This window comes from Scyliorhinus torazame, chromosome 1 (genome assembly GCF_047496885.1).
Source record: "Scyliorhinus torazame isolate Kashiwa2021f chromosome 1, sScyTor2.1, whole genome shotgun sequence".
Classification (NCBI taxonomy): Eukaryota; Metazoa; Chordata; class Chondrichthyes; order Carcharhiniformes; family Scyliorhinidae; genus Scyliorhinus; species Scyliorhinus torazame.
This window is the reverse complement of record NC_092707.1, coordinates 191,588,385-191,616,371: the sequence shown is the minus strand read 5'-3', so window position 1 is coordinate 191,616,371 and position 27,987 is coordinate 191,588,385. Positions and strand designations below refer to the sequence as shown.

The following is a 27,987-nucleotide window of genomic DNA, read 5'->3' as shown; positions in this document are numbered from 1 at the left end:
ATCCTGGAAGTGTTTAGTAGGACAGGCTGGCAGCAGCTATAGTTGTCCCCCATTATGGGTATACACAATATTGGCAGATGGCTTACAGGCCCCACAGATGCTAAGCTCTTCACCGCCTGCAGCCCAGGGGTGACCCCTGACCTATTGTGGACAGCCCCTCGACCGGGATCATTCTCCCTGGGGGGGGGGGGGGGGGGGCTGCGCCTCCCCGAGCATTGGGGCATCTGCACCAGTGCATTTGAACTGCATTCCGGAAAATGGGAATGGCTCCTCAGCTCCCCTCAGCAGCCATTGCGCCAGCTTCATGTTTTTAAAAAGGCAATGCCTCCGTGACCTCTGGCTGGGGCGTCACTTAGTTCCTGGGAGGCCATTACATTGGACTGCCATCTCGCTAATGAGATGGAGATTAGTGCTAATTGTGGTCAGTGATCTTCTCACCACAGTTGGGCAAGATCTGGAACCCGCCACCGGGAGCGGGCCGGTTAGATAGCCAACTGATTCACGGATCTTGATTTTGGCCTCTCCCGCTATTTAACTGGCATGCCCAGATCCGTGCCGGACTCATCATGATGATTAAATCGCACCCCATTACTCAAGACCTGCAGCTGCCAATAGGGTTGTAATCACAGAAAGTGCCAAAAAAAGAAAAAGTACTCAGCAAGTATGGAAGTATCTGTGGAGAGAGAAATAGAGTTAGAACCGAATATGACTTTTGAGCGCAGAGTAATTCTGGCTCTTTCTGTTTTTATTTCCGATTCCCAGCATCTGCGGTATTTTGCTTTTATTTCAGGGTTTCTATCACATTGAGGTCAAAATCCAGCTTTAAGGAGTAAATGCAAATTACTATCAAATCAATGACAGTAACTAGAAAGACGGCAAGCTGGTTCTGCCAGAAACCATCATCTATTTTTCATCTTTACATCTGCTTTTGGACCATCTGCTTTTTTCCAGTATTTTCTCTTTGCAGTTTTATTTGCCCCAGCTCAGATTGGACTAATCTTGGTGTCTGTGCATTAGATCAGCGGAAGGCACAAAACAAAAATCAATCCGAAGCTTTTAATTTCCAAGATGACAAACAGTAGAACAATGGGCTTGAGAAAGACATGACGTTTTCTCGGTTGATCATTTTTAATTTAATAATCTTTATTGTCACACGTCAGCATACATTAACACTGCAATAAAGTTACTGTGAAAACCCCCTAGTCGCCACATTCCGGCGCCTGTTCGGGCGCACAGAGGGAGAATTCAGAATGCTCACATTACCTAACAGCATGTCTTTTGGGACTTGTGAGAGGAAACCGGAGCACCCGGAGGAAACCCACACAGACACAGTGAGAATGTGCAGACTCCACACAGACAGTGACCCAAGCTGGGAATCGAACCTGGGACCCTGGAGCTGTGAAGCAACAGTGCTAATCTCTGTGTTACCGTACTGCTCAAAGAGCAGCAAACCAAAGGGTGTGAAGATGGGCGTGTCTCGTTTGCAAACTACGACCGATTTGCAGAAAATAAAAGCAAATTACTGCAGATGCTGGAATCTGAAACAAAAACAAGAAAAAGTTTGAAAATCTCAGCAGGTCTGACAGCATCTGTGGAGAGAGAATGGAGCTACCATTTCAAGTCTGGATGACTCTTTGTCAATGCTTACCTTATTTGCACAATGACAATGACAAAAGGTCTGGGGGATACTGAGGAGAGACCACGTACAGTTGCACCAGATGTTAGACAATCTCGAATGGCCTCTTATTCTTCTGTGGTTATCTACATTATTTATTTATCATCATAACATGTTATAGTTTAAGAGCACGACAAAACGTGAAAGAGCAGATTGTGGGTGAAATGCAGCAGATCAAGAGAGAGGCAGTGGAGAAGGGTCAAAATGGAAGGAAAAAAAGTGATTGCAAGGGTGACTGTGGAAAGGGCAGGAGGGGGGGGGGGAGAAGATACTGGATGTGGTCTTAATGGGAGATGGAATAAAGATAAAAGAGATCAAAAGTTACAGAAGTAACATAGACCAACAAACTTCAAAAAACATAAGTAGCAATGTTTTGAAATGCTCTAAATTCAGTATGTTGTGCAAAGAAATAGGAAATGGCCTCTCTAAATTGATACTTCAGTTTAAAACTGTAGAGAGAGAATCAGGATTAGGTGGTGGACCTGCTAACTTTCAGTTGCAGGACATGAACTCACTCCCACCTCAACTATTGCTTCCTTTCATTGAAGAGGGAGTGGGCCTAGGTAGAGTAGAGGTTGGTGCAGATTCGATGGGCCAAATGGCCTCCTTCTGCACTATGGATTCGATGGATTCTATGAGCTACCCAAGCATAATATGTATTGACGGCATTGACATATTGTTGCATCTCAATGAAAGCAGTTAATTCCCAATATTAAGATCATTAGAGATCAAAGCAGAGTTCTACTTCGATCAACTGCTTCATTGAATGAATAATGTTATAGATGAAATAATCGTCACAACAAATATTAGGAAAACTCAGCACTGAGTAGATTAGTCTCAATTTCATTAAGATATCTACAGTAAAAATGAATCATACAATGTTGTCAAAAACACATCTGTTTGGCAGAAGATAAACTGAGGAGAAGTGAAATGATCCCAACACTCATACCTCTGAGGTTAGAGTTTTAATTCAGTTCAGTTTCAGTCTCAGAAAAAATTAAATAAAAATTGGTTGAATCAACACAATAGGGTTCTCCGCGGATACACATACATCACATTCCACAGAGCTCCTCACTTGCTAAACATTAGTTCCTTGTTTGCAAACTTGGCAGAAATATGTACGTGGATGTTGCTAGGAATGGGATTTTTAGCGAGGAAGAAATATTGATAGGCTGGATCTGTTTTCTTTCGAACAGAAAAGTCCGAGGGGAGATTTAGTTGATGTATCAAAAATGATCAGAGGCCTGGATGAGTGGATTGAAAGGGTCTACTTCATTTAGCAGCGAGGTCAATAGCCAGGTCATTGATTTAAAGTAATTGGTGAAAGTATTAGATGGTGGGGGTGGGAGAGGGGGGGGGGGGGGGGGTGAGGAGGATTGTTTTTCACCCAGAGAAGGGTGCGGGTATACAATTCACTGCCCAAAAAGGTGTTTTAAGGCAGAAACCCTCATCGCCTTTTAAAAATACTTGGATATGCACGCTAGACGCGGAACCTACAGGCTTCTGGACCAGGAGATGGACGGTGGAATTAGATTGGATAACAAATTCTTGATAGGCTAGAAGGCATTCTTTTGCATTGTTTTTTTCCCATAAATTTAGAGTACCCAATTCTTTTATTTTCAATGAAGGGGCAACGTAGCGTGGCCAATTCACCTAACCTGCACATATTTTGAGTTGTGAGGGTGAAACCCATGCAGACACGGGGAGAATGTGCAAATTCTACACGGACAGTGACCCGGGGAAAGGATCGAACCCGGATCTTCGGCGCTGTGAGGCAGCAATGCTAACCACTGTGCCACCGTGCCGCCCCTCCTTCTGCATTGTAAATGTTTCTATATTTCTATGCTTCTAAATTGGCATTTGCTGTCAACCTAGTATGGTCGATCACTAAACTTGTCTTAAGAGTGCTTCTTGCAAGGGCGGCACGGTGACGCCTCCTATTTCTGTGTTGTAATTTCAATGGAAAGGGTTTGGTTAAAATTTGCAGGTGTGTGAACGGGTTGGCTCCCAGTAAAGACATTCCTCACAATTAAGCACTTGTCTCTTAAATCTGCTCCCAATTGTCACCATTCTCTTGTTGCAGCGAATCCTCCTCTTCACACCTAATAAAATTATCTGCATGTCCATGAACTGCACTTTTGGCAAATTTATCACTCAAGCTCTTCATGTAAACTGGTAGTGTCCCAAACGTGATAGGTGCTGTCTTTGAATGGGCACTTTGGCCTTGGTCACATGGGCCTCCAACAGGTTCGGCTTATTAATTGGCCAATGCTTCCAAAATGAATTTGATTGTCACAAGCCTCACAGGGTGGAAAGGGATGTTGCCTTTGGAGGTCCCGCACTTTCGCTGGTTTTAGTGCATCTGTCCTTGAGCATTTAATTTTCTGCCCACTCTCTTGACATCTTCAATTAAAAAGTCCACCACCTCCACTGCACTTGCTGTGTTTGTGGCAGTCTCACATCATAACGACTAGTCTTTCAGCCTCAGAACTCCAATACCACTAACATTGGCCATGTCATCAAGCAATACCATGATATTACCTCTCAACCCTCAAGCTCTCAGTCAGTCATGTTAGCTTCAGTCTTCAAGTTTATATTCGAAGAAATTATCAACCAGGTTTAGCCACCTGCATTCTGTTAATCGAAGGGGAGTACTTCTATTGACCCTATAATTAATGTAATTAAGGTATGGACCTATTCTGATAGGTGGATCAATGAGGTAAATCAAGGGCGGCAAGGTGGTGCAGTGGTTAGCACTGGGACTGCGGCGCTGAGGACACAGGTTCGATTCCAGCCCTGGTCACTCTCCGTGTGGAGTTTGCACATTCTCCCCGTGTCTGTGTGGGTCTCACCCCCACAACCCAAAAGGTATACAGGTTAGGTGGATTGGCCACTCTAAATTGCCCCTCAATTGGAAAAAAATAATTGTATACTCTAAAATTAAAAAAGAAATGAGGCATCGGTGGTTAGGCCAGCATTTATTGCCGATCCCTTGTTGCCCTTCGCAAGGTGGTGGTGAACTACTGCAGTGCTGTGGTGCAGGTATACCCACTGTGCTGTCAGGGAGAGAATTCCAGGATTTTGACCCAGTGACAGTGAAGGGTAGGTGATATATTTCCAAGTCAGGATGGTGAATGACTTGGAGGAGAACCTCTACCTGGTGGTATTACCAGTTATCTGCTGCTCTCGTCCTTCTCGGTGGTAGTGGTTATGGGTTTAGAAGGTGCTGCCGAAGGAACCTTGGCGAGTTCCTGCAGTGCATCTTGTCGACAGTACACACAGCTGCTACAGTGCATTGGTGGTGTCGGGATTGAATGTTTATGAACGTGTTAACAATCAAACGGGCTGCTTTGTCCAGGATGGTGTCAAGCTTCTTGAGTGTTGTTGGAGCTGAACTCATCCAGGCAAGTGGAGAGTATTCCATTACACTCCTGACTTGTGCCTTGTAGATGGTGGACAGGCATTGGGGATTCAAGAGGTCAGTTACTCACCACAGGATTTCTAGTCTTTGACCTGCCCTGGTAGCCATAGTATTTATATAGCAAGTCCAGTTCAGTTTTTTGTCAATGATGACCCCCTGGATGTTGATTGTGGGGGATTCAGCGACGGTAATGCCATTGAATGTCAAGGGGAGATGGTTAGATCCTCTCTTGTAGGCGATGGTGATTGCCTGGCACTTCCGTGGTGCAAATATTACTCACCACTTGTCAACCCAAGCCTGGATATTGCCTAGGTCTTGCTCCAGTTGGACATGCACTGCTTTAGTATCTGAGGAGTCGCAAATGGTACTGAACATTATTCAGTCATCAGTAAACACCTCCACTTCTGACCTCACGATGGATGTAAGGTCATTGATGAAGCAGCTGAAGACGGTTTGGACTAGGACACTACCCAGAGGAACTCCTGCAATGATGTCCTCGAGCTGAGGTGATTGACTTCTAACTATCTTCCTTTCTGCCAGGTATAATTTTAACCAGCGGAGAGTTTTCTCATTGACTCCATTTTTTTAGGACTCCTTGATGTCATACCTGGTCAAATGCTGTCTTGATAGGGCAGGGTGTTGCAGTGTTTAGCACTGCTGCCTCACAACAGCTTCAATCCCGGCCCCGGGTCACTATCCATGTGGAGTTTGCACATTTTCCCGTCTCTGCGTGGGTCTCACCCCCACAAACCAAAGATGTACACGGTAGGTGGATTGGCCACACTAAATTGCCCCTTAATTGGAAAAACGTTTTTTTTTTTTAATGCTGTGTTGATGTCATGGGCATTCACTCTCATCTCACCTCCAGCATTCAGCTCTTTTGTCCATGTTTGAAACAAGACCGTAATGGTGTCAGGAATTGAGTGGCCCTAGCAGGACGTAAACTGAGAGTCTGTGAGCAAGTTATTGCTGAAGTAAAACATCACGACCCTGAACCTCACCCCAATGTTCCAGACTGCAACTTTGGTATAAAGTCAGTGAATGCTGTAGTGATCTCTGTATATGTATAGACATGAAGGGTTAATATGTAGTCAGTACAGTCAGATGATCACTAGAGGGCAACACTAGCAGGGAGTATAAATACAAGCTCAATCTGTTTTCCGCTCTCTCTTTGGGTGTGTTGTGGCGCGAGAACAGAAGTATAGTAAGCTCAGAATGTAAAGTATATTATTCACAGTTAATCTAATTATATCTTGTTTAATTTGACTACTAATAAAAGTATTGAAGAATCAAACTAACAAGTTAATTGATTAGTTACTCAATAAATTATTTGTTATCACTGGACGACTTCGAGTATTCATCCTCAAAGTTAAGTTCAACTCGGCATAAACAAATGAGTAACATATATTATTCCAAGTAATATAACAGATGCTTTGGAGAAATGGTTTAAAGGACTGGGGGAAGATACTGCCACCTCGATAACCTCTGTCCCAATAGCCTCACTCCCATGTCGGGCATCCACCCATATCTCAGTCCAAGGCCCTGAAGATGTTATTAGACAAACGTTTACAATCAAACTGAGTCAAAATGAAATGATCAGAAGGGTAGTAAGAGGTGGTGAGTAGGTTGGGAGTGTGAATGTTTTTTTCTAAAACAGAAATAATTTGTTAAAAAAGGAAAATAATCCTTCATTGTCTCAAACATTTGCTCCCAAAAAGGATCTTTGTACAGAACCAGACTGTGGGAATTGGCAGAAATATATCGGATCCTCAACTCACTCAATTTAAGGCTGTGGACACCTGTTATTATCAGGCTTGTTGTTTTGATGTTTATGGCTTCTTATTATTGAATAAATGTGTGCCAAAACTAAAAATAAAATTTAATAGACTTCAAAACCCCATTGGAATTCTTGGGCGTGATTCAATGCCCCACGCCTGGCGCAATGGGTGAATCACGGAGGAGCCCTAAACGGACTCCACGCCAGGCCGATCGTAAAGTCACCCCAGTCGCTTCACCCCACTGGGCAAGATCCAAATCTGAATATTTGAATGAGCCCAATGGCTCATTAAAATACTGGGATGCCAGATTCACCCACCGCCCGGCACCGATCGTGCCTGCACGATCTCGTCAGGACGCCGTTTAGTGCTAGTCCATACAAACATGGACCGGGCGTAATGGCAACTGAGTGGTTTCCCAGGCCACTGGAGACCCTCAGGTGGTCGGGGAAGGGCAGGATGGCACCCTGGCACTTCCCCTGGCACCTGGGCACCTTGGCATTGCCAGCTTGGCACCCTGACATTGTCACCCAAGCATTGCTAGGGTGACCAGGTGGCACTGCCAGGGGTCAGGCCCAGGGTGGGGGGTCCTTGTCAAGTAGAGGGGAGGTGAGGGGATCCCAAGTACCTCCCCAAGGTCGGGGAGGGGTGTGAAGGATGGGGTTGGTAAAGTGGGGGTTGGGGAGGGGGGGTGGGGGGGTGGATGGGGAGGGGGGGGGGGGCGGGCGGCGGTGATCGGGGCTGGACAATATTTTGCCCAGATCTGCGAGAAGCCTTTCCTGCAGGACATCCCTCTAAGTGCGACCTCAGTGGAGAGCAAGACCCCGAGGCCAAAAAAAAAAGATAAAACGTCATTGGATAGCAGGGTGTTTCTCGGCGTTGCAATCATGCCCCTTATTTTAGCTAACAGGCAAGTGTATATTTAAATTATGCTGATCACCATTACTATTATTTTAAGTACAATGACTATAATCCGACCAGACATTATTGAAGCCTTCTCGGATGAGTTTATGTAGTCTCAGAGAGGCCAGTCAGTGTCATATGTTTGATTCTGATACTGGGCTGCCATACACATGAATGAATCATGAATCAGGGTAGCCCATTGTCTACGGAGCATTGACATGCAGATACTTGAGTCTGCAGTCATCCACTAATTATTTTCTCCTAACATAATGATATGGTTTGACAGCCGGAACCTATGTCTTTTTCCCATGTCGGTGGTAATTAGCTGGTAATTGACCTGCCATGCATTGTGTTAATTCCTTGTTGTATGCAAATCTGAATTGCGATCTGATTGATCTGGCAGAACTCGCTTGACGCCTTTGTGAATGAGCCAGTTAGAACGGAATAATTCCTTGCTGTTCTGGAGGAAGATTGTAACTCGCTCTGTAGGATTTTCCAACGCTACCCGCTTTGAACCAAAGTGAGCCACCTTATGCATAACTTCCAAGAGATAGTTCAATTTGATTTGTCCAGGTCTGTACATCCTAGTGATTGGGAATCCCGAGGGTTGGAGGGAACTGTGGGGATGGGAGAGGTTGTGGGGGTCAGGGGGGCTTGTTGGTCAACAGTTCCTGTCACTCAGCATTCTCTGCATTCCTCCTCTCTCACAAGCAGGAGAATTCCCTGTGGAAAGCTCATGGTGCTGTGTATTTTAAAGAATTACTTGAAACAAAATGATCATGAGGTTGACTTCCAAATGAAGCATGAAGAATAAAAAGCAAAGAATAAACTGATTTAAAAAATAGTCAAGTTATGAGCCCTTATCCAAGGACATGATAAAACACAACAAGTCTTCATTAAGGTTTCAGCACCAGCCTTTCTCACTGGCGAGGAACATCAATTAGATTTATAGATTTTAGGAGGTAAATGATTAAATTCAGACCTGATGATGTCCTACTGGCTAGGATTCATTAATTGTGTGTCATTTATCATTCTTGGTTAAATGTTAATCAAGGTGGCATGCATCTTACTCACTATCTCATATCAGTGGACATGTAGGGCACATTTTAAAGGGGGGCCTTAAACTGGCAGAACCTCTCCTCCTCAAATGTTTCCCTTTGTGCCAATCTCTGGACTTATGGTCTGTCCAACAATCAGCATTTCTAGACCCTCAATCCCACATCGAAAAATGAGGACAGGGGTTGGTTGTGTCAAAACAAAGTGTGGTGTTATCATACATGGAGGCAATGCAAGGGTTAATGAAATGTATACAGACAGCCACTAAAGGGAGCTAGTATTATGAGTATATAAGGGATGACGCTGAGTCTTGTGGGACAGATGATGAAGGTTAGAGACGATGGTGAGGCATGAGAGAGAGAGCAGTTGTGTATTTGAGAGTTCTGTAGTGGAGATAGCATAGTTCAATACAGTAACCTCCCACTTTAGGAAAGCGAACAAATCTTAGTTAGCAGTGTAATAATTTTATAGTTTTGTTCGTTAACAAAGCTTGTTGTTCTTTGTTCAACACGACGCATCCAAGCCATCCAGGTAAAGCAAAGTAGAGAACAACACAAAAAGAACCGTGGAATTTGCAGAAAAAATGATCAAAACAAGTCAATTGGAAAGAAAAAGAGTAAGCCCAATAGGAAATGCATGCATGTTCACAGGACTCACACGCTGATATACTCACCAATAGAAATAATAGTTCCCTGCAAACATTCCATTACGTAGGCCATTCTCGGGAAAATCCAGTTCCACTCCGAAACAGATTTCCAGCACTCGAGGCAAACCACCTACATACTTCACCACACCCGCTCCAATTTTGCCACTTGGCAATATCACCTTTACTCTGTGCCCAATCTGTACATCTAGGATAGAGCGAGGCGCATATGCTTTCAGGGGTCGATTGCTTCCAAGATCTGCCTTAAATCTGTGAGAGATGTGGACAGAATGGAATTCACTTAATGTTAATTAACCAGACATTTAGAGTATGTAATAAAAACAGAAAATGCTGGAAAAACTCAGCAGGACCTCAGCGGGTCTTAAAGAGTATATAGTTGGTTCTTTTAGAGTGCACTGTATAGAGAGTTAGAATTCACAATGGTGCAAGTTATCACCTCGAGAAATCTGACAATGAGTTATAGTGAGATGGGCACTATTGATTCAGCCATGCATTATACAGCACACTTTTTAAAAATAAATTTCCAATTAAGGATCAATTTAGCATGATCAATCTACCTACCCTGCACATCTTTTGGGTTGTGGGTGTTAGACGTTTAGCTGTTGTTGTATAAAGAGTCAAAGGTACTGCTCCTTTTTACAACCACCTTTCTTTCACTTCAAAAGACTCTCCACAAAACTATATCTTTGCATCACCTGACACAAAGGCCACCTGAAGCCTCTTTACATATCAGTGTCAATTATTGGATACTTAACATAAATGAGACAACTAATTGGAATGTCTCTTAACCATTACTTAACAGTCGCCCCTTCCTTGGAGAAAATAAAAATAATTAGGTGAAAACAAAATTACAAGAAACTCAAAAACACACACGCAATTTCCCCCCTTTTTTTTCTTCTTTTTTTTCTGGAAAAAAAAGTCACAGAAACAGGCACACTTCATTAACAATATCCAAAAGTTTGTGTGAGCTAGCCCCTCTTTTTGTAAAACAGTCTGACAATTGATAGCTACTGTCGACCCATTTAATTTTTGCTATTTCACCTCTGTCCAACATCTGCTTCAAACGTGCGATGTTTATCCTTAACCTTTTTTATTGACACTTTTTGTAGAGTGCACATTTTCCCACAGGGATTTATTGTCAATGTGACATTCAATAGGTATATTACCTAAATCCCCTAATCCCAAAATTTCTGTCAATATCTGAGATATATAAAAGGCCATATCCACCACCTCTACAAGGCTTAATGTCTCAGCAGCCAAAGTGCTTTTGACCACTCTCCTTATTTTTTTTGTTTCCCACACAAGAAAGCAACATTTACCATTGTTCCCCAAAAGTAAAATTATAAAACCTCCTGCGCTTGAAACCCCATCACATAAATTTGCATAGGACGCATCGCTATAAACTATGAGTTTCAAGTGCCGAAGGTCACCTAAAACCGGGAACCTCAAAACACACTCCTGCATTTTTAGTTTGATCAACGCTTTATTTGCTATTATGTCTTCCACTTTGGGATCATTCATTTTTGTACTCAACTCTAAAACATCAAAACTCACGTCTGATCTAGTCTGTCTACCTAACCAATTCAGTTTTCCAATTAAACTTTGCAGTTGCTCTTTTGCCATCTTTGAAACCATTGCGTCTTTTTGTGAAACCCGGCCACGACTAATTGCTATTGGGCTGATGCTTTCCAAATAAGATTGCTGACGTAAAGTTGCCCCTAACTTAGCCTGTCCAATTTCCAGTCAAATATATTTAAATGCACCGGAAACCTGGCTTCCAACCCTGAAATATTTCCTCAAACCAGAACAACAAAGAACAAAGAACAAAGAAATGTACAGCACAGGAACAGGCCCTTCGGCCCTCCAAGCCCGTGCCGACCATACTGCCCGACTAAACTACAATCTTCTACACTTCCTGGGTCCGTATCCTTCTATTCCCATCCTATTCATATATTTGTCAAGATGCCCCTTAAATGTCCCTATCGTCCCTGCCTCCACTACCTCCTCCGGTAGTGAGTTCCAGGCACCCACTACCCTCTGCGTAAAAAACTTGCTTCGTACATCTACTCTAAACTTTGCCCCTCTCACCTTAAACCTATGCCCCCTAGTAATTGACCCCTCTACCCTGGGGAAAAGCCTCTGACTATCCACTCTGTCTATGCCCCTCATAATTTTGTATACCTCTATCAGGTCGCCCCTCAACCTCCTTCGTTCCAGTGAGAACAAACCGAGTTTATTCAATCGCTCCTCATAGCTTATGCCCTCCATACCAGGCAACAGTCTGGTAAATCTCTTCTGCACCCTCTCTAAAGCCTCCACATCCTTCTGGTAGTGTGGCGACCAGAATTGAACACTATACTCCAAGTGTGGCCTAACTAAGGTTCTATACAGCTGCAACATGACTTGCCAATTCTTATACTCAATGCCCCGGCCAATGAAGGCAAGCATGCCGTATGCCTTCTTGACTACCTTCTCCACCTGTGTAGCCCCTTTCAGTGATCTGTGGACCTGTACTCCTAGATCTCTTTGACTTTCAATACTCCTGAGGGTTCTACCATTCACTGTATATTCCCTACCTGCATTAGCCCTTCCAAAATGCATTACCTCACATTTGTCCAGGTTAAACTCCATCTGCCATCTCTCCGCCCAAGTCTCCAGACAATCTAAATCCTGCTGTATCCTCAGACAGTCCTCATCGCTATCCGCAATTCCACCAACCTTTGTGTCGTCTGCAAACTTACTAATCAGACCAGTTACATTTTCCTCCAAATCATTTATATATACTACAAAGAGCAAAGGTCCCAGCACTGATCCCTGTGGAACACCACTGGTCACAGCCCTCCAATTAGAAAAGCATCCCTCCATTGCTACCCTCTGCCTTCTATGGCCTAGCCAGTTCTGTATCCACCTTGCCAGTTCACCCCTGATCCCGTGTGACTTCACCTTTTGTACTAGTCTACCATGAGGGACCTTGTCAAAGGCCTTACTGAAGTCCATATAGACAACATCTACTGCCCTACCTGCATCAATCATCTTAGTGACCTCCTCGAAAAACTCGATCAAGTTAGTGAGACACGACCTCCCCTTCACAAAACCGTGCTGCCTCTCACTAATACGTCCATTTGCTTCCAAATGGGAGTAGATCCTGTCTCGAAGAATTCTCTCCAGTAATTTCCCTACCACTGAAGTAAGGCTCACCGGCCTGTAGTTCCCGGGATTATCCCTGCCACCCTTCTTAAACAGAGGAACAACATTGGCTATTCTCCAGTCCTCCGGGACATCCCCTGAAGACAGCGAGGATCCAAAGATTTCTGTCAAGGCCTCAGCAATTTCCTCTCCAGCCTCCTTCAGTATTCTGGGGTAGATCCCATCCGGCCCTGGGGACTTATCTACCTTAATATTTTTTAAGACACCCAACACCTCGTCTTTTTGGATCACAATGTGACCCAGGCTATCTACACCCCCTTCTCCAGACTCAACATCTACCAATTCCTTCTCTTTGGTGAATACTGATGCAAAGTATTCATTTAGTACCTCGCCCATTTCCAGAGATTACAATAGCTTTGAAATCACGAGTCCCACCCCACAAAAAAATCATCGACATGCATCATAAAGATGCCAGAAAGATTTCCTTTATAGTGCCAGTAAAACATTGCCGGATCTGCTTTCAACTGGCAGCAGCCTAACTTTAACAAAATTGACCTTCCAGAAAAGTACCAGACTCTAGATGCATCATTCAATCCAAACACACATTTGTTCAACTTCCAGAGTATCCCTTCTGTGTTAGCTGCCTCTTTAGGAGGATGGAGAAAAATGTCTCTCTGGAGCTGATGCCCCTGCAAAAAGGCAGCTTTTATATCTATAGATTTGCATTCCCATGCCTTTGTGGCTAATAGAGCCAAGAAGATCTTTAAAATAACCTTTCCTGCCATAGGTGAATCTACCCTTAAATCCTGATCTTGTTTTCTTCAAATCCCCTTGGCACAAGCCTGGCCTTTGCCTTATAAGTTCCACCCAGAAGAACCTTTTCCGTGCAAATCATTCTCTTTGTTCCCTATCCTGTACCTCCGTGTATACCCCAAATTCACTCCAACTATGCAGTTCGTGCTGTTTGGCATCTTTGATAACTTTCTCATCTATTTTATTGGAAACCAATTGGAAAGAAAAAGAGTAACCCCAATAGGAAATGCAATAGGAAGCCACCAAAATCTCACGTGCATGTGGGCTTCTACTCCTATTAGTATTTGTAGTCTTACTCATGTTCCAAGATCTTGATAAACTACGTCCCGTCTCCCGCCTGTTGTCGCGTTCTGTGCTGCTATTGCTTGATCTTTCCCTTCTGCTTTGGGATGTCCTTTCAATAGTTCTCGACCTTTTCCTGCGGACCTGTTCACTATCCGATGTACTATCTGAACTGGCACTGCATTACTGTGCTCTCCATTTTTGAACTTCGGGTTCCCAATCCATCGTCTTGATTTCTTCTCCTGAATGCTGTACATTCAACCAATATTTATACTTTCCAGTGGCCTTCTCTGCTCTACTAATAACAGTTGCATCCTTTCATTGGCTAGACCCTTCAGGCAAGTATGTCACTTTTGTACCAAATTTTGGCAGTTGTCCTTTTGGAAAAATGGCCTGTTCTAATTCATCAGAAGTGTTGTGTTCCTCTACAGAAACCCTGTCTATATCAGTTAACTGGTCCTCATAGTTCTGCGACACATGCGTGCCAGATGACTCTGGTTCCTCATCATGTCTGTCTGCTCTGTCTAAATTTGAAAATTTGTAATCTGTACCCATTATCCTTGATGAATGTACCCTAACAGTTTGATTGCCATGTTGCAAAATAATTGTTTTGCCATCTATGCCTATGATCTTCCCTGGGCCTTTCCATTCATTACAATTGTCTCTTATAGTACACTATGTCTCCTTGCTGAAAAACAGTATTTGATGGCCGTACATTATGTCTTGAAGCTCTGCAAATTCTTTCAGAGACTTCTGCTTCCAAAAAGCTTTTCAACTGCTATGTAATGCATTTAAATGCTCAGCAAAGGCAGAGCTAATTGTAGTCCGTTCCCAAGCTGGAGGCTGGTCATCTAAAATGGACGGAATTTTAGGATTTCTACCAAACACTAATTGATAGGGACTGTAGCCCCCAACCATCTGCAATGAATTCTTTCCATGTGCCACCCATGCTAAATCGGAATTTAGCTTGCAGTTTGGTCCATCTGCCAAAATTTTCCGGAGTATGTTATCTATTACCGCATGGTTTCTTTCACACACACCATTACTAAATGGGCTTTCCGCAGCCGTATTCATAACTGTGATATTCACGTTTTCACACATATCCCTAAACTCATCATTAGCAAATTCTCCCCCATTGTCCGTAAGGAATTTTGCTAGTGGGCCCATTCCTATCCCTATCCACATTTCCACGATTTGATCCAGAATTATTCTCTTTTCTTTACTTCGTACAATCGTTGATTGACTAAATATGGTTGCTAAATCTACAAAATGCAAAATAAATATATTATCGGCTTTATCCCAGATCTTAAGGTCCATGGCCACAATGTCATTAAAATCTCTGGCCAAAGGTAGGGTTACTATCGGTCATGCTGGTGTCCTTCTGTACTTCCTACAAACTTCACAGCAATCACTAACCTGTTCTATCAGTTTAGTATAATCTTCATCGCTTACCCTTGCATCCTTTAATAAATTTTTCAGCCTCCGAGGAGACGGATGCGCAAAGTGCCTATGCAGTTTTAATACAACAAGCTTTTTATCAGCTAAAGTCCCATTTTCAACTGCCATTAACACATCCTTAACAACTGTACTCAAACTATTACTTGTCAATAATGGAATACAATAGTGTCCCGACTGTGTAAATTTGTAAGTCCACCGTCTTTCCAAAAACTGTTGCCTGATCCTGTTCCATATCCAGTTTCATGTGTGCTTTCTTCATCGATGGTCTGCTCAGAAGCAAAGGTATCTCACTTGATACAAGATCCATGCTAATGAAATGATTCACTCCGGCAATATTGCAAGGGATCACCACTCTTTTCAGCAACTTCAGAGTATTATCATCCCCAAACCTGAAACTTGTGGAACTTTCAAATTCCTTAACCTTGTTACGATTTTCAGCATTCAAAGAGTCAAGGTAACATTTTAACCAGTCAATTCCACACACAGTAGATGTGCAGCCACTGCCCAATACAGCACAGTTGAAGGATTCTGCAACCAACACCCTAATTACCGGCGCAAAACTGCTTGTTAATAGGACAATGCCTTCTTTCTGGTCACTATCTTTTTCTTCTTCTAACTCTTCCGTGTCATGTGTCGCTTCAAACATGTATTGGACAGTTGAAAGCATAATGGTATTGAGAGTCACATCGAAAACATTGATTTATCATACCCAGGGCATTCTGGGGTTCATATTCCTATTGTAGCTTCTAACTGGGTTTCTGTCTTCATAATTTCCGGGTCCCGATCTCCTTCTATAGTCTTGGAACCCGTTTGTAGCCGTGCAATTTTGCCATCCTGTGAGTAGTGTATCTTCCATATTCTGCTTTATTGCACACTGACCTATTTGGGTCATCAGAGCCATCGGATTCGAATGTTTCCCCAGAAACGTTTTTAAAGCTTCTGACATCTGATCGAATAAGGTATCCTCATCTGCAAACTGAACTCCTATCAAAACCAGGAGCCTATCCATGTTGCTCACTCCAGCACAGTCAAGTAATTTAAAGGCCAACACAGACTGTGGAAATTCCAGATTGTGTTTCTGCAGCCTTTTATATAGTCTGTCAAATTCCATTATATAGTCTTCCATGGAGAAATCCTCTATTTTCCAGAACCTATCAAAATCTGGCCATGCTTCATATGCACTTAACAAGTCATCCTTTTTATAAATCTTATCCATATAACGTAATAGAGTCTCCAGACCTTCTTCTGAGTCTAACTCTTCCAATTCCAGCTCAGAAAACACTTTGCTTCGGATTTTACTGCCATATGGTAGAGAAAGAGCCAACGCCACACCTTGTTTTCTCTTTCACAAGGCAGTCACTTTAGTCCACATAACTACTGCACTTCTCCATTGGTCGTACGATCCCCTTTCAGAAAATAAGGGGGGTATTCATATCCGGCCATCTTTATCCTAGGTTCAGCCATATATCTTCTTTTATTTTTTTTCTCACTCACTCCTTGGTTTGGTCTGGAAAAGTTGTATCTTTCAACCCTTTACATTTGCACAGCAACCATTCTATGCTACCATTTGTTAGACGTTTAGCTGCTGTTGTATAAAGAGTCAAAGGTACTGCTCCTTTTACAAACACCTTTATTTCACTTTAACAGTCACTCCACAAAACGATATCTTCGCATCACCTGACACAAAGGCCACCTGAAGCCTCTTTACATATCAGTGTCAATTATTGGATACTTAACATAAATGAGACAATTAATTGGAATGTCTCTTAACCCATTACTTAAAAGTGGGGGTGAGACCCACGCAGACACGGGAGAATGCACAAAGTCCACATGGACAGTGACCCGGGGTCCGAACTGAACCTGGATCCTTGGCGCCATGAGGCAGCATGCTAACTACTGCGCCACCGTGCCGCCCTATTATACAGCGCTCTTGACTTGTATTTCAATTGACTTCAATTCAAAATGTAAAATAGAATTTTCATCAAACCATCATTATAAACCTATTACAGTGTGCATTTTTTATTCTCACAAGCACACCCCATATGCGCACATCTCACAAGCCGGTCTCACGTGTGCATGGACTGCTCCACCCACACCTCTTGAACATACAAAGGGCGGGGTTGTCTGGCCATTCATAATAGAAAGTGTGGGTCACCAGTGGCTATCTGTCTCAAGACATCACTGGAATCTATCCTTTCAGTCAATACTCTTTTAGTACATTTCATTACTATTGCAAAATCTGGTATTTTGTTTCAGCTTATTTTGGGTGTAAACTGACCTCTGTTTGACATAAACAACAAATCGACTCTCATGGGCTTTGACAAACCTTGGCCACTGTGGCTCACGCATGAGGGGCCAGACTTTGCAACAGAAATAATTAAGGCAACAGCAGTCGCCATTATTTGGAAATTGCACAGTGACGTCCAGACGCTGTACACTCATAGTTAAAATCAGAAATCACAAACATTTCATCCAAGGTACCCTGCTTCTCCAAAGGCTTCCTGAAAACAGCAGCTTACATTCTGCTTCCCAATCCAAATGTATTGAACACCATGAAGCTCCTGTGTTTATGTCATAGATACCAAATACACTTAACAGAACAAGCTGGGATGATCTACTTCCAATTTACGTACCCTTTTAACCATGTGATCAATGTTAAATATTGCCAAATAAGCCCTCTAGCATTAGAAATAAACTTTAACAAATATGGAGTCAGATTTAAATTATCATTAGAAACTTAACAATAATAAACATTCTTACATTTTCTTTCTAATTATTCTTTCCTCTCCCTATTTATTTTTAAATTTAGAATATCAAATGAATTTTTTCCAATTAAGGGGCAATTTAGCGTGGCCAATCCACCTATCCTGAGTTGTGGGGGCGAAACCCACGCAAACATGGGAAGAATGTGCAAACTCCACATGGACAGTGACCCAGAACTGGGATCGAACCCGGGTCATCGGTGCTGTGAGGCAACAGTTCTAACCACTGCGCCACCGCGCTGCACATTTTCCTGTCTCCATTAATCCAGTGTTCCTTTTCCTCTTTCTATTTTGCTTTTTCTATCTTATTTGACATTAAATCTCCTGGTTCAGAGTCCATGTTGATCAGTAACAATCCTTCAATCTGATAGGCTGTGGAGATATGCAATTGCTTACCCTGTTCACACAGGTGCCAGGAAGCACTTTGCTTTTGTGGCTAGTTGGTTGATGTCTAAATGCAGTGAGTCTTTGGGCAAGTGCAAGTATTATAAACAGCTATTCCACTCCAGCCCAAGGTTCAGTAATAAGATTCACCAGCACAATTATTACTATTTTCTGGCTGCAATTCTAATCATTTCTAGCAATAATTCTAAAATCATATGATGCACAGGCTAAAAAGGAAGACATACATTTACAGGGGGCTGGATTCTCCATCGGTGGGATGCTCCGTTTTGCCGGCAGCCCGGAGGTTTCCCAATGGCGTGGGGCTGCCCCACAATGGGAAACCCCATTGACCAGCCGGTGTAACAGAGCATCCCGGCGGCGTGCTCAAACAGAAATCTGGCGCGGCGGGGCGGAGAATCCAGCCCATAGCAAATTTCATGAGCAGTGATCATCACAATGCATTTTGCAACCAATAAAATATTTTCTTTCAAATATAGTTATTATGGTAATGTAGAAAAAACAACAACCAATATGTACACAAACAGCAATGTGATCCTGACCAGATAATCTGATTTGCTGTTGTTGATTTTTTAAATAAATATTTTTACATTTTGAAAAAAGTTTCTTGTGCATAAATTTAATTGCGCATATTTAACTAACATTAATCAACCCGAAAACAATCAATTAACTAACTACCCCCTTCCCTTTTAGCTGCTGACTGAGGGTAATTCCTTAAAGTGAGATATGAATAGATGCCATCTTTTATGAAACCCCTCCTCGTTCTTTGTTAAATTAAATTGAACCTTCTCTAGGCTCAGAAATTCCATTAAGTCTCCCAGCCATACTGAGGCACAAGGTGGAGAAACTGATCTCCAACCCAATAGGGTCCACCTCCTTGCCACCAGTGAGGCAAAGGCTCCTGTCTGGAGTTCTGGCAAGTGCGACACCCTGAATATGGCTCCCAAGAGACTGGGTTCTAGGTCTGCCGACATGATGCTAAAGACGTTCCAGAATTTCCTCAGTTTCAGGCACGATCCATGTGTACATGATTGGCCAGCCTACTCCAGCATGTCACAAATGTCCTCAACCCTAACAAACAGACAACTCATTCTCGACCCCGCCAAATGTGTTCTGTGAATGACCTTTAATTGTATAAGTGCCAATCTTGTGCATTTATCATCCCTAAAATTTGTACCAAAGCCCTTTTTCCAACGTCTCCCCCTTGTTGGTTAAGAGGCAAAAAATGGCCAGGACACTGGGGATAACAACCCTGCTCTTCTTTGAAATAGTGGCATTGGTTGATGTTCTTTCACATCAATCTGAGTAGGCAGGTGGAGCCTCAGTTGAGCATCTCACCCAACAGATGGCACTGTTGGATATTTTATATCTCAGAGCTGTGCAGAGATGACATCAGCTTATGTGTGTGACAGGTTTTATTTGCAACGCTTTAAAATGTCTACTCCGTGGTTCTGGCTCAAGATTCCAGCTATTTTTACAGTTTTTTTACAATCCTCTGAATCCTCACCCGGGCAAATTAGTCATGTGCAGTGGCATAGACCAGTTACCAGTCTTAAATAATAAAACACAGGACAATTGAACACCTCCGGCACCTCCAACATTACAGCTGAAGTTAGCACTCAGTATTGCACTGGACTGTCAACCTTGTTCTTTGTCCCGGGATCTTGTGACTCAAAGACAATAGTGTTCCAAACTGAGTCACAACTGCCAAGTGAGATGCAGTGTAAAAGCATATTCTGCTCAATGGGATTAACATTGTAAAAATGTGAGATGTAGAAATGTAGACAGATTATAAATTGGTTCAACTCCCTGAGCAGCTTCAATAGGCAGGAAGGAACAACTTGCATTTCAAGTACCAAGTATAATGTACTAAATTGTCCCAAGGTGCTTCACAGAGCAGTAACCATACAACCCTGGCCCTCGCCTGAGGTGTGGTGATCCTCAGGTTAAATCACCACCAGTCAGCTCTCTCCCCAAAGGGGAAACAGCCTATGGTCATCTGGCACTGTGGCGACTTTACAAACCATGCAAAAACAGAACTGAAGTTACGATATCAGGAAGGCTGACCAAAGGCTTCATCAAATAGCTAAGATTTAAAGAGGGTCGCACAAGAATTAGAAAAGGATGGAGAGAAGCCGGAATTTAGAGACAGAGGCACATTACGTTCTGAGTGTTGTCTGCTCAGAGTTTAGAGAGATTAGGAGAGGCAAAGCCATAAAGGGATTTGAATAAGAGGGTAAGAATTGTAAAATGTTGTTTCTGGGTGACTGGGAGCCACCGTAGGTCAGAGAAGACAGGACTGATGGGTGAGTAGGACTTGCTGTGGGATGAAGTGCTCTGCTATGGTTTAATAACAGTGTATCTCAGTATTAGTGTATGACATTATAACTGAAGGAAAATGACTTCCGGTGAGCAGACGCACGAAAGATGGCTCTGATCCTAAGAACCGCAAATTAGGCTCTTTTATTCAAAACAGCCCGCTAAAACAGGGAGAAATCTATCCCCCCCCCTATCTGACAACAGCATAAGAGAAGATGCCGAGCAACAGTAGCTCCAGAGACCACAAAGAAACAAAAAGTGGCAGAAGCCAAGAGAAATGAGCGGTCAAGACAATGGATGCATGAGATGAGGAAGTGCCGGTCACATCAGAATGAGATGGACCGGCAAACCACACATGGGGCTTCCCCCTCACCGGACAGCAGTTGGAGGAAGTTCCACACTCGAGAGTTAAGGGAGCTAAAGGAGGAAATCAAGACTGACATTAAAGCTGCGGTCAGGGTGGGGGTCACGGAGCCCTGGCCATCATGCAGGTGACCCTGGACAAGGCAGAGAGACAACTTGAGGCCCAGGGGAACACCATCAAGGAATTTGAAAAAGCCTCAATGGATCAGAGCAACTGGATCGCCGCCCTGGGGACAGAGATAGCAAGGTTGGTGGCGACACAGGGAAGTCTAAAGGGGAAAATAGAGGATCAGGTGAACTGGTCACGGCGTCAGAACTTTAGGATAGTAGGCCTGCCAGAGGGAATGGAAGGCAGATACCCCACGGATAATATAGCCCAGATGTCGGGAAACCTGGTGGGAATGGTCAGCTTCCCCAACCCGCTAGAAATAGGCAGAGCTCACTGGTTGCTCCAACTGAAAACCAAGGTCCGAGAGCAGCTAAGGGCAATAATCACCAAAATGCACTGGTGCCAGGACCAGGAAAGAATCCTGCGCTGGGCCAGGCAAACAAGGACCTGCAACTGGAAAGGACACCGGATCAGCATTTATCAGAGCATTGGGGCAGACCTGGCCAAGCGCCGGGCAGAATTCAACAGAGCGAAGGCAGCTCTGTGCAAGAGCAAAGTGAATTTTGGAATGCTGTATCCGGTAAAACATTGGGTCACATTCCAGGGCAGGGGGTACTTTTCCATGACCACTGCGGACGCAGACAAATTCATCCAGGAGAACGGCTGGGAAAACAGCAACAAGAGCAGCGGTGAAAAGATCACCCAAAGAGACTGAAATTATCCGAGAGACACTTTGCATGGGACTGTAACACCTCGCTCTGAATCTGGGAACCAAAACAGTGGAAGGAAGAGCGATGTGTTATCGTTTCTCGTCAACGATGTCAAGAAATGGGATTAGTTTAACACACAATGTGTTATCATAATGGGTACATGAGTGAAGGAAGAATTGGATACGCTAAAAAGAAATTGAAAGTTTAAAAAAAAATGTTTTTAAAAGATGAAAGCACTGCCCAGGTTCCTCTTCCTGTTCAGATCGATACCGGTCTACACCCCCAAGATCTTTTGTGTGGGGGGGGGGGGAGAGAAAGAATCCAAGGATTCCCAAAAAGGTTCTACAGAGAAAGCAAAGCATGGGAGGTCTGGCCCTCCTAAATCTGCAACCACTGGGCGGTCACAGTGGAAAGAGTGAGGGGATGGGTAAGGGAGCCAGAAGCAGAATGGGTAAGGATGGAGGTCAGTTCCTGCAGAGGAACGTAACTCTTGGCTCTTGCCACAGTGTGGTGAGCCACGTATGGCTGTTGTATATATTATTGTATTTACTCACTGTTACTGTTGTTGTGTTGATGTTGTTGTTGGCTCTGCCTGTGGCTCCGCCCCCCTGAGAAGGTATGTAACCCAACAAACCGGGACAGCCTCTCAGTGCGGGAGAAGCTACTGGTGGGCATATTCTAGCTGATTAAAACCACAGTTCTTGTTAACTACCGTTTCGACTAGATTGATTGGTATCAATTTAATCAGCTAGAATTTTTACAATGGAAGCAGTTTTAAAACCAGAACGCCTCGAACTTGACCCGCAGGCACCGGAGGCTACGGCAATATTTGAGCATTGGCTCAATTGCTTTGAGTCCTACCTCAGTTATTTCGCTGCCGAGGTCTCCCCGGAAATTAAACAGCATCTCCTCAACGCCCGGGTGAGCCACAGGATTTTCCAACTCATCAGAGACGCGGCCTCATACACGGAGGCAGTGGAGCTGCTCAAATGACAGTTTGTGTGGCCGGTGAACGAGGTACTCGCTCGACATCTCCTGACCACGCGGCGTCAACGCCAGGGTGAGTCTGGCTGAATATCTGCGTGAACTGAGAGTACTCGTCTGCAGTTGTAACTGCAGGACTGTCACAGCGGTCGAGCACGTGGAGCTGATGGTCCGGGACACCTATGTGGCAGGTGTCCGGTCCTGCTACATCGGCAGCGGCTTCTAGAAAAGGGGGCCCTCAACCTCAAGGAGACTGTGAAGCTGGCTACCTCGCTGGAAGTGACCTTCCAGTGCCTGAATGCCTTCTCATCCGACCACACGGCATCCTCGGGGACGTCGGAGGCGCAACCATCACCCGACCCAGGCGTGCCTCATTCCTGCGCCGCGCGGCAGCCGTCCAGCTCCAGAGGACCATGCTGTTACTTCTGCGGTCAGGGCCAGCACCCCAGGCAGCGTTGCCCGGCTCGCAACTCCACGTGTGTGGAAAGAAGGGGCACTACGCAAAGGTATGCCTAGCTAAGCCTAAAAATCAAAATTAGAAACCAAAAGCCTTTCAAGCCCGGTCTGAGTCTCACAGACCCCGCAGCGTGGCATCGTGCCTGCACGGAGCTCCCTCTGCTGACACGTCACTCGCCGCGTGCAACCCGTGGGGCAGCCATCTTGCCCGACGTCATCGACTCCCCCCGCTGCGTCCGATCTATGGGGGCCGCCATCTTGTCTGACGTCATCAATGTCGAACGCCGCGTGCGATCCATGGGGGCCGCCATTTTGTCCGACTTCCTCAACGTCGCCATTTTGCGACCAGCACGACACTCATCGCCATCAACTCAGCTCCATTCAACTTGACCAGTCCCGGCTGTGGTGTTGTGTGCTCTGAGGTACAGACGAACCAACACGGTTGCGATTGGTACAACGCAGTTTTATTCCAACTAGTTATTTACACATCTGACTTGGTACTCAGCACGTGGTGACTGTGTGAGTGTCTTGTTAATGAGGTCCTGGCCTTGTCCTGTCTCCAGATGGACTGGCCAGCAGGTGTTGTGTTTCTTGTCTTATACTGTGCCTGCTCTTGTCTGTGATTGGCTGTCGTGTTATGTGCGCTAATTGGTCTGTTGGTCTGTCTATCATGATGTGTGTGTTGTGATGTGTGTTTGAATATCATGACACTTATGAATATAAATTATTGTTGTTTTTTTGTCCTGTTTTGTTGCCAACTAATTGATGGAGGTTGACTGCTAGGGTTAGTCATCATATTACGTGACTACCAGGATTGTAAGACTGTATGGAGTCTGGTTTTTCTTCATCACCGATTCCTGCAGCTCTGACAACTGACCTGTATGGGAGGGATACACTGAGTCCAGGTCTGGAGTTGCTGTAAATAGCCACAGATGAAGTGAGAGAGGTGGGCCCACGTGGAAAGCTGTGTAGAGGCATTGCTGTGATATAGTGCTTGATAAAGGGTTCATTTTCACACAACACCATCTCTGCTTGGTCACTTTCATCAAACGGTGATAGGAAATCTGTGAAAAAAGTAAAGCGGAATATTTCTTGCATTAGGAAAATGGCTTCATTATCCATTAAGGAAAAAGTACATTTTTCATAAATAATCTATAATACATTAAAAAATCTTACATCTGCATGCAGTTACATTTCTGTTACACTTCGGCTTATGTATTCTAATATATATTCCCATGTCCTCTTTTACAATGGAAACGGCCGATGTAAACTTGTCACACTGGAATTACATTCGCTAACCAGTGGTGGCAATGTGGAGATACATTCTTGTATTTCCCAGGATCTCAGCTTGTACTGCAAAAATAAACTTTTGTGTTCCATCCAACTCTGTTTCCCCAAATGCTGCATATTATGTCATGTAATTCTAAAACATGAAATTTAAGTATAAAGTCTGAAATAAATTCCGAGAAGATGGAGAGAAGGTGGCACAGCAGAAATATCAATGAACTAATAATCGACAGGCTTGGTCTAACATTCTGAGATCGTAGATACTAATCTTAGGGTTGGTGAGATTTAAATTCAATTAATATCTGGGCTTTATGAAAAGCAGCCTGTCTCGGTAATGGTGATCACAAAGCCATTGTCAATTGTAAAAACCCACCTGGTTCGCTAATGTTCTTTAGGGAAGGAAATCTGCCACCCTTACCTGGTCTGGCCTACATGCGACTCCAGATCCACAGCAATGTGGTTGACTCTTAATTGCCCTCTCAAAGTGGCCTAGCAAGCCACTTACTTCAAGGGCAATTAGGAATGAGCAATAATCCATGTGGGGTTTGCACATTCTCCCTGTTTCTGCGGGGGTCTCACCCCCACAACCCAAAGATGTGTAGGGTAGGTGAATTGACCACACTAAATTGCCCTTAATTGAAAAAAAAAGGGTACTCTAGATTTATTTTTTAAAAAGGGATGAGCAATAAATGCTGGCCTTGTCAGCGATGGTCACATCCTATGAGCCGATAAAGAATGACATTAAAATATGGATTGAATTCTATAGTCCAATTATCCCCACCTGTCCAAAACTGAAAAACTAAACATGGCTTTGATTCTTCCTGTGTAAAAGCACGGTAAATCTATTATTTAAATTTACAAGGTTTTTAGCACAGCCTTAAATTTTTGTAACTTTGACTTCTTACTAACTTTGGGCTCTTTTGGTCAATGTTTCAGTGGCTGGAGGTTAAGGAGCATTTTCTTCATCAGAGTGTGTCAAGCAAAGTATTTGTTAGATTAGAGTAAGTGGTAAAGAGCCATGGGTCATTTTCATCAGAGCAGTTTAACTCACAAGTAACGCACTGGAAAGATGGAGAATAAGATGATGTACCCCAATGTATATTCCAACTATTATATCAAATAGATTTTCTACATATTCCTTCCGAGTTAATGCCTCTTTGCATGAAACATAGCAGCCAAATATAATGCATGCTCTACAAATTTGTTGGATGGATGGAAGACTGGTGTTCTATCAACTATTTACATTTTCTTTTGGCCGGAAATCTCTAGCCGTTCGGATTCTCTTTTCCAGCCAGAAACGTACACCAGCCCGTGTGTTTCCGGGCAGCGTGGGGTGGCTTCAATGGGAGATTCCATTGACAAGCGACGAGAAGAGAGAATCCCACCATCAACGAACAGCTTGCCGCCGGGAACACATGGCTAGGGAACTGGAGAATCCAGTCCAAATGTATCTCTTTTTCTGAGCATTTCTCTCATCCTCTATCAGACTCCGTCTGTCTCCAGGTTTCCACGCATCACTTTGCATCTGAAAAAATGGAAAGTAGGCCCATTGCCACTCAGTAACTGAAAGAAGGGACTTGCATTCATATGGCATCTTGCCTAATTTCAGAATGCCCTAATTTAATAACTTTGGAAGTGTTATGTTTATTGCGTGAAAATGGGGCAGTCAATTTGCACACAGCATAAACACCCACCAACACCATGAGATAGTGGGCAGATAATCAGTGACCGCTTTGACAGAGTGATCCAGAATCGAAACGTTAGCTCCCTTCTCCACAGATGCTGTCAGACCTGCTGGGACTGTCCAGTATTTTCCATTTTTGTTTCAAAATTCCAGCATCCGCAGTATTTTGCTTTCAGCCAGATAAACTGTATTTGCCATATTTATTGAGGGATAAGTATTGGCCATGGCACTGGGAAAAATCCCCCTACGCTCCTTTACAATAGTCCCACCTGATCTTTTACATCCAGTAGAGGAGATAGATAGGACCTCAGTTTAATTTTGCACCCAAAAAATGACAGCTAGGAAAAAACAGTTCAAGCCAGTGTTCTTGGGCGGGATTCTCCCGTACCCGGCGGGGCGGGGGGTCCCAGCGGGACGGAGTCGCGTGAACCACTCTGGCATCGGGCCTGAACACTGCGGGAGGCAACACTATGGATGCAGCGGCCAACATCCGAACACCCAGGGGCTAGGCTACTGCACCGGGGATACTACCCATCACCGTGACCAGAGGGTGGGTGTGTGCACCAGGAAGGGGACCAGCGCCTGTCCAGGTAACATTACGTGCGGGTGTCTTGGGTACAGGGTGTGAGGTCCGGTGAGCAGGGGCCCCGCTGTGGCCTTGGTTGCGTGGCAGGGAGTGCCGGGTGAGAAGGGGGGTAGGTGCCGTGGGGCAAGAGGTATCCAGGAAATCCGTTTCCAGAGAGATTGGACATGGGATTGGTGCTCGGTCCGCATTGTAGAAGAAAGTGCCAGAGGCATCATACTGGTCGAGATCAATGCTTTTTATTATTTAACAAATGTGTCCCCAACTGCCCCAATTCCTGGATGGTGCCACCACCCCCACTTCCCCAACCCCTCCCGGCCCTCTCCACCCCTCCTCACTCCCACATAATGAACCCAACACCCCCGCCCTCTTACCCCCTACCCATCTCACTCCCCGGTGCCCTCTGTGACCCTCGGCCTGTTTAACTTTCCAGGCTCTACCGCTGCATCTAGGAGTCTCTGTAGGATGCACATCACAGGCGGAGGCAGCCTGCTGCTTTCCACATCCCGTGGCCTTCGATGACCCTGGCAGGCGTCCTCTGCGGGCTCTGGAGCCGGAAGGTCCCAGCCCATTTGCCGGTGGAACATGCCTTTCCGTGCCACCCTGGTCCTGGTGCTGACTCCGGGATGCGCTGCTGTCAGTGGGGTGGGTCTTGGGGGAGCAGGTGGCAGCCATCCCCAGGGTGGATCCAGGTTGGCACCTAGCGCCGCTCCTCCCGGTCGGTGCCCTGGAGTTTACCTCAGGACGGAGGGTCAGCTGGATCGAGTCCCAACTTCCCCTGCATCATCTGGCCCTGCCAGCCCTGACAGCTCCCCAATGTTTGCAGCATGGTGTCGGAGTCCTCAGCGATAATCCTCATTAACCGGGACATGCGCTGGAGCGCCCCGGCAATGCACACCTGCGACTGGGACATGTCCCGCAGGGCCTCGGCTATGCCCACAAGGGAATGGGAGACCTCCGTGAGTGACCGGGACGTTCTCTGGAGGGCCTCAGAGGGCCTCTCTGGCGTCGGGCCACCCCAGAGAACCCATTGCCTCAGCAATGCCCACCTGAGACTGTGACATGCCCTGCAGCACCTCCTCAAAGTCTGCCTGGTGCTGGGCCACGTCCCCCAGTGATTGGGACATGCTGTTG

At 44.7% G+C, this 27,987-nt stretch overlaps 1 protein-coding gene across 2 annotated transcripts in view; it reads right to left on the bottom strand.

Moving 5' to 3' along the window:
• LOC140418281 (uncharacterized) overlaps positions 1-27,987 on the bottom strand; it is a 111,093-nt gene that overhangs the window by 7,207 nt on the left and 75,899 nt on the right. For both annotated transcript variants that reach the window (XM_072501748.1, XM_072501757.1), the window contains 2 exons: positions 24,177-24,363; positions 9,504-9,743 (listed from right to left, as the gene is read on the bottom strand). In XM_072501748.1, the coding sequence (XP_072357849.1) occupies positions 9,504-9,743; positions 24,177-24,363 (427 nt within the window). The remainder of the gene's footprint in view (positions 1-9,503; positions 9,744-24,176; positions 24,364-27,987) is intronic.